The 5,698-nt window shown below is 56.6% G+C and overlaps 3 protein-coding genes across 3 annotated transcripts; all 3 read left to right on the top strand.

Annotated features, from left to right (window-relative positions):
* K452DRAFT_55981 (uncharacterized protein) lies at nt 1-559 on the top strand. Its single transcript, XM_033546845.1, has one exon. It carries the CDS (start codon nt 32-34, stop codon nt 461-463), a length of 432 nt encoding a protein of 143 aa, XP_033390879.1. The 5' UTR covers nt 1-31; the 3' UTR covers nt 464-559.
* An 834-nt stretch (nt 560-1,393) lies between these two features.
* On the top strand, nt 1,394-4,428 carry K452DRAFT_55978 (uncharacterized protein). The gene is made up of 3 exons (XM_033546844.1): nt 1,394-2,178; nt 2,227-2,469; nt 2,520-4,428. Exons 1-3 carry the CDS (start codon nt 1,508-1,510, stop codon nt 3,931-3,933), a joined length of 2,328 nt encoding a protein of 775 aa, XP_033390878.1. The 5' UTR covers nt 1,394-1,507; the 3' UTR covers nt 3,934-4,428.
* A 495-nt stretch (nt 4,429-4,923) lies between these two features.
* On the top strand, nt 4,924-5,675 carry K452DRAFT_303744 (uncharacterized protein; the record flags this gene model as incomplete). The annotated part of the gene is made up of 4 exons (XM_033542764.1): nt 4,924-5,173; nt 5,222-5,502; nt 5,567-5,621; nt 5,662-5,675. The coding sequence occupies 4 exons, from the start codon at nt 4,924-4,926 to the stop codon at nt 5,673-5,675; spliced, it is 600 nt and encodes a 199-aa protein (XP_033390877.1).
* Nucleotides 5,676-5,698: the final 23 nt, after the last annotated feature.

Below are 5,698 nucleotides of genomic sequence, written 5' to 3'. Positions count from 1 at the left end.
TGGTGTAGTTGGTTTATCACGTTCGACTGTAATGGAATTCAATGCCATCGAAAGGTCCCTAGTTCGATTCTGGGAGCGGAGACATTCTTTTTGCTCGTTGAGCCTTTGGCTAGTGGTTGGATCTTTTTGCGCTGGAAAATTCGCCGGGAGAGGCTTTTCTGCCGTCGGGAACGTGTGCGGGGCGATCCGAGGGATGGACCGTGCGAGTGGCCAAACCTCGGTTCAGGGCTGCGGCTATTTTGGCGAAGGAAGGTGGCACAGACTTAAGCAGCGGTTCTGGGTGGATGCTCAATTTTTGGACGAGATGGTGGTGGACACGTTAAACTGTTGGCGAGGAAGGTGCACTGTGCAGGTGGATATGGCTTTTTTGTGTGCTTGTTGGAGGCAAGAGAGGAGCATCTTGGCATGTGTCCGTGCCCAGTTGGGTAAAGACGCTGACAGCACGAGGCCGCCGACAAAATAAACGAGCATCGCCATACGTGCAACGTGACGATACGCTACTCGATGCTCTGGCCGAAAGACCCATTGTCAGTTGTAAACGTTGGAACAGCGTGTTGAGCCGCGATGGCAGCAAAGACAGCAAAAATAAAAAGCGGTTTGCCCACAGCCAATCGAAGACGGTGGGTGGGCAAAAAGATTGAACAGTCTGTGGACAGGTAGGGGATCGACTATAATCGAATGAGTCTATGCACCAGTTTGGAGGCGCTCGGATTCGAACTTACACCCTAGACCTCCCGCATTCGGCAGATGATGCAAAGCGGGCGCTCTACCACTGAGCCTGGTTTGAAAGTTAGGATCAGGTTGGAAATCAGGGAGTTCGGTGGGACGTACTACATGCCCGAGGGCTGACATTTGGTTGGCGTTCGAAGCAACTTTCAAAGCTTATAATGCGTTGGGCGAACGGGGCGTTGAGTGGGCGTGTCCATGTGGGGATGCTGAGGTGGGCGAAGTCACGACACGCATTTCGAAGCAAGAGAAGCGTGGACGGGCAAGCAGCGAATTGGCGCTTGCAAGAGCCCGCCGTCCCGACTTTCTCGAGACGCCAGAATTCTAACCTCTCACCATGAGCGTGCGCGCTCGCTGCGACAATGACGCACTTGGAGACGCGAGCCACGTAGTGACCACAGCCGGCGATCGGCTGTGCGCGGGCGCGGTAAACACGGGCCTGGCCGACGAACAGTCAAATCAAGGGCCTCTGCCATTGCTTGGGGGGCTGCAGCCTGACGCCCTCGACGACTCCGACGCCGACTTGAACCATCTGCGCGCATTGGTCTTCTGACCCTCAGGCAGGCACGCAGGGAGGAACTGCGCACTGCCTAACGCCTAGTCACGACTGGGTGGTTTCGGTGGTGCTGCTTGAGCTGACCGCCCGCCTGAGCACCACCACCGCGGCCCGCCGACGAGGCGCAGAACGTCACCCAGCAGCTGGAACAGCTCAGCGCTCGGCTGGAGGATCGAGCCTTGCCCGTATCTTGACGTTGGTCGCAGGTAGAAGAGCGCTGGTGAAATGGCGAGAGACACTGGCAGACATCACCACCATCATCACCACCACAGCTCTTCTGCGCACGAGAAGCACGACCACCGCCCGCGACGAAGACGCACCACCACGGAAGCAGCGGCAACGACCTCCCATACCCAGGCTGATGCGCCAGACCTCACCGGCCTGAGACGCGCGCGCACGGCGTATTACACCGACTCTGCGGGACAGAATCGACCTCCGAGAACTTCCACGAAGACGACAACGGCAACGACAGCACGGATGGCGCAGGACGCGGAACCGCGGTTGCGGAGAACCTCAAGGTGGCATGGTGGCAGCTCGCTTGGGCACGGCAGTAAGCGGCATGGTAGCGAAAAGCATAGCAGCAGCCGGAGGCAGGACGATGCCGATGATAATGTGGTGTATGTCTACCGAGAGAGGGACAGCAGGGGCCACGGGAGGAATGCCAGGGAGGGGACAGCTTCAAGGCAGCCGTCGGTGAGCGCGCGGCAGAGTGTTAGGCCGTCACGCTCGGCGACGCAGCGGACGAGTCGGACGGCGGCAGCGTCCCCGGAGGCACCACAAAGGAGGACGGAGTCGGTTCGTCATGCCAGGAGGCCTTCGCGTGCGGAACCGGTGCGGGAGCCTGTTGTTGCTTCTAGCGCTTCTGTTCGTCAGGCGGAGGCTCCTAAAGTGAGCAGGTATGTCACGTCGATCTCTTTGCCAGGATTTCTGTTAACGAAAAGCAGGTCGGCCTCCGTACGCACTTCGTCACGCCCGGTCATGATGACCCGGCCGTCTTTGCGGAGAAGCAACACTGTAAAAGCTCGGAGCCCTGAACGAGTGGACTCAGCACACGGTTCCCCAGATCAGGCACCTTCAGTAGCAGTGAAGACAACTACATCAACATCACCTTCCAAAGAGCGGAGAGCTAGTGGACTGATGGGCCTGTTTCGCCACGTACCGGCTCCGGCCCCAGCTCCGGAAAAGAAGTGAGCCTCCATCTCAGTCCGTCAACTCTAAAGCTAACCTTCATTATCAGGTATGACTGCATCATCTGCATGGATGAGGTTTCTGCGTCCCGGTGCCCGAAACTAGCCTGTGGTCACAACATGTGTCATTCCTGCATCAAACGCCAGTTTGTCCTTTCCGTCAAGGATCCCCAACACATGCCACCAACCTGCTGCAGCTCCGCGCACATCCCCCTCAAGCACGTGGAACGTCTGCTGGACACGAAGTTCAAGATCATCTGGAACAAAAAGTACCAAGAATACACCACCAAGAACCGGATCTACTGTCCCACGAAAGGCTGCGGCGAATGGATCAAGCCCTCGCACATGCACATGGATCCCTCGGTCGGCCGCAAATACGGCAAATGCGTGCGCTGCAAGACCAAAGTCTGCGTGCTCTGCAACGCCAAATGGCATGGCAACAAAGAATGCCCGAAGGACGAAGAGACGCAACGCTTCGCGGACATGGCCAAGCAAGCCGGCTGGCAACGCTGCTATAACTGCAAGGCGATGGTCGAGCTCAAGGAAGGCTGCAACCACATGACATGCCGCTGCACGGCGCAGTTCTGCATGCTGTGCGGCCTGCAATGGAAGACGTGCGAGTGCCCCTGGTTCAACTACGCCAACGTAGACGACGGCGACCGCATCTTCGAGATGCGCGTCCCCCAGGCCCGCAACATCATCCTCGAAGCCTTCAACGCGGCGCGCCGCCCCGCGGCTGCTGTCCTGCGCGGCCAAGACCCCGAAGACATCATCATCGCGCCATTCCCCGACGCGTATCCCGCCCCACCCGTCCGCAGGAATCACCTCGTCTACCAAAACGACCTGAGAACCGGCCTGCGCGCCCGCACGCCACAGCCCCCGCCGGCAGCACCTGCACCCGCACCCGCCGAAGACGACGAAGACGAGCGCCTCGCGCGCCGCCTCCAGCGCCAACTCCTCGTCGACACGGCCAACGAAGCCATGGCGCGCAGACGCCGCTCCCGTGCCCATCAGCCCCCACCCCCGCCGCCTAGAGAACACTCCCCCGAAATCGAGGTCGAGGTCCTGGGCATCGGCAACGCGGCCGGGCACCACATGAACGATTTCGCGGTGCCGGCGCAACCGGCTAGGCCGCGGCGTGCGCGCGCGCGCGCGAGGGAGCGCGAGCGCGGACATGCGCGTGCTGCGGCTTCTGCTGCCGGTGGTAGTGGAGGCGAGAGCGGGAGCGGTGCTGCTGCTGCCCGTGCGCCTGCGCCTGCTCCTGCTCCTGCTCCTGCTGCGCCGGCGGCGCCAGAGGCCGAAGCCTCGGTTATGGCGGGCTTGTTTGAGGGCGATGGCAGCGGGCGCCGTACTGGGCCGGGGAATAACAGGGTCGGGGCTTGGTTGAGCTGGGTGCAGGATGATCCGGCGGAGGTGGAGGGTAGGAACCAGTGGCGGAGGAGACGGTCGTCGGGGGGACAGTAGGTCGGTTTGGTTTGGTTTGTTGGTTGGTGTGGGGAGGGGAGAGGGGTGATGATGTTATGATTGTTGGATGATTGATGGATGATTGATGATGATGGTGGCTAATAGGACACGAGGTTATGACTGATTGACTGATTGATTGTTTGGTTGTTTATCTGTTCTCTTGTTTGTTTGAGCGAGCGAGCAAGCAAGCACTGTAATGAGGGTAGAGTTGTCGATACCCAACACTGATGTCTTTTTTCTTTGTTATGGTCTTTATGTATCTAGTTTTTGCGGTTTCCAGATAGCGAGTGTGAGTTAGTTGTGTTGTGTTGTGGTTTGTATCTAGGCTTTTAGGTTGGGCTTTGATCGGCTTTTGCGCTTTACTTGCTTGTGTTTGTGTGGGGGTTTGTGCTCCTGCAGCTGCTCTTGTGGGATTCTTTTGGGTGCTTGCGCTGTTGCCTTCTTTCCTGGCCGGGGTTGGCTCTTCACTTCACCTCTCTTCGTTTGTCAGAAGGCCTTCTTGGCCTTTCTCTTCCACTCGACCTTCTTCGTCGAGCTAGCCTTCTTTGTCAACCCAACCTTCTCGTCAGCTTGAATTTGTTCCCTAACCTTTACTACTTCGTCGGCCTAGGCCTCTTCATCAGCTTGACGCTCGATCTTGTCCTGGCGTCCTTCGTCTTTTCGGCCTTTCTCGTCGACCGGCATTTCCATCATCGACACAACTTCAAGTCGCCTTAACCTGACCTTCTTCTACCTGGGATTCTTCCTCGACCTGACCTTCTCGGATTTGGCCTTCCGCGACCTGATTCTCTTCGTCGGCCCTCGTTCCCTAACCTGGCTTTCTTCAGCGGCCTTGCCTTCTCCTTCACCCTGGGCTTTCTTGTCGCTGTGCCGACCTCGACTTGACCTTCCCTGCTCGACTTTCTCCGGTCACTCTCTCTAAAGATAACTACCTAGACTCTCCGTCTGCCTTCACCTTCTCGATGCTCTACTAGGATAACGGCGTTCACTATGGCTGAGCTGAGCCGCCCGGGAGTAGACATGGTTTCATCTGAGAAGATCGATTTCCGGGGCTTGGGTCTGGACCAAGAAGTCCAACAACGCTTCAAGGAACTCACGGAGCTTGATTCATACCAACTTGACGGTTATATTACTGGTGTTGCCACAGTTGAACCACCGCTTTACCGCATGACTTCTACAGGGATTTCTCCGTCACTGCAGTTTGTGGAACTGGATTCCGATCACAACCATGGTGAATACCGTATGGACGTGCTCTATGAAGATGGTTTGGTAGCAAACATTTTTTTAGGGGTAACCTCACGCGGTACTCTTCAGGTCCATAAGAATCTTGAGCGTAAGCGGTCTGCAGAGGAGATCAAGTCATTGGCCAACAAGCCCGTTCCCGTTTCTGTTGCTGGTGATATTAGACGGGCAATCCTGGTCCACTACAACGCACTCTGTGACCGAGTGGACGAAATTAATGCACTGCGTTCGGCAAGATACAAAGCCGTCCATGAAGCCAGTACGAAGAATGTCCTACTGGTCAGAGAACTACCTTCAGAGTTGAAATTGACTAAGGAGGATAAGAAGGTATGCTCCCCATTCAAAAACTTAAAAAAAAAAAAAAAAAGAGCAGTACTGACACGGATTAAAGCAATTTCTTTCCGTCCATTCTCATGTTCTGGATCCGTCGGATTCACAAAAGACTCGTGAGTCGCCCTCAAGATATCATTACTTATTGTCAGCCAGGATCACTCCGATAACTCTCGTTTTTTCAGCCTTATTA

This window comes from Aplosporella prunicola (assembly GCF_010093885.1).
Source record: "Aplosporella prunicola CBS 121167 unplaced genomic scaffold K452scaffold_178, whole genome shotgun sequence".
Classification (NCBI taxonomy): Eukaryota; Fungi; Ascomycota; class Dothideomycetes; order Botryosphaeriales; family Aplosporellaceae; genus Aplosporella; species Aplosporella prunicola.
The sequence above is the reverse complement of the archived record's forward strand: the minus strand, read 5'-3'. Positions and strand labels throughout refer to the sequence as shown.

Coding starts and splice junctions, on each gene's coding strand:
- K452DRAFT_55981 (XM_033546845.1), top strand. CDS start 32: ATGGAATTCAATGCCATCGAAAGGTCCCTAGTTCGATTCTGGGAGCGG.
- K452DRAFT_55978 (XM_033546844.1), top strand. CDS start 1,508: ATGGCGAGAGACACTGGCAGACATCACCACCATCATCACCACCACAGC. Junction 2,179..2,226: donor GAGGCTCCTAAAGTGAGCAG/GTATGTCACGTC, acceptor AACGAAAAGCAG/GTCGGCCTCCGTACGCACTT. Junction 2,470..2,519: donor GCCCCAGCTCCGGAAAAGAA/GTGAGCCTCCAT, acceptor CTTCATTATCAG/GTATGACTGCATCATCTGCA.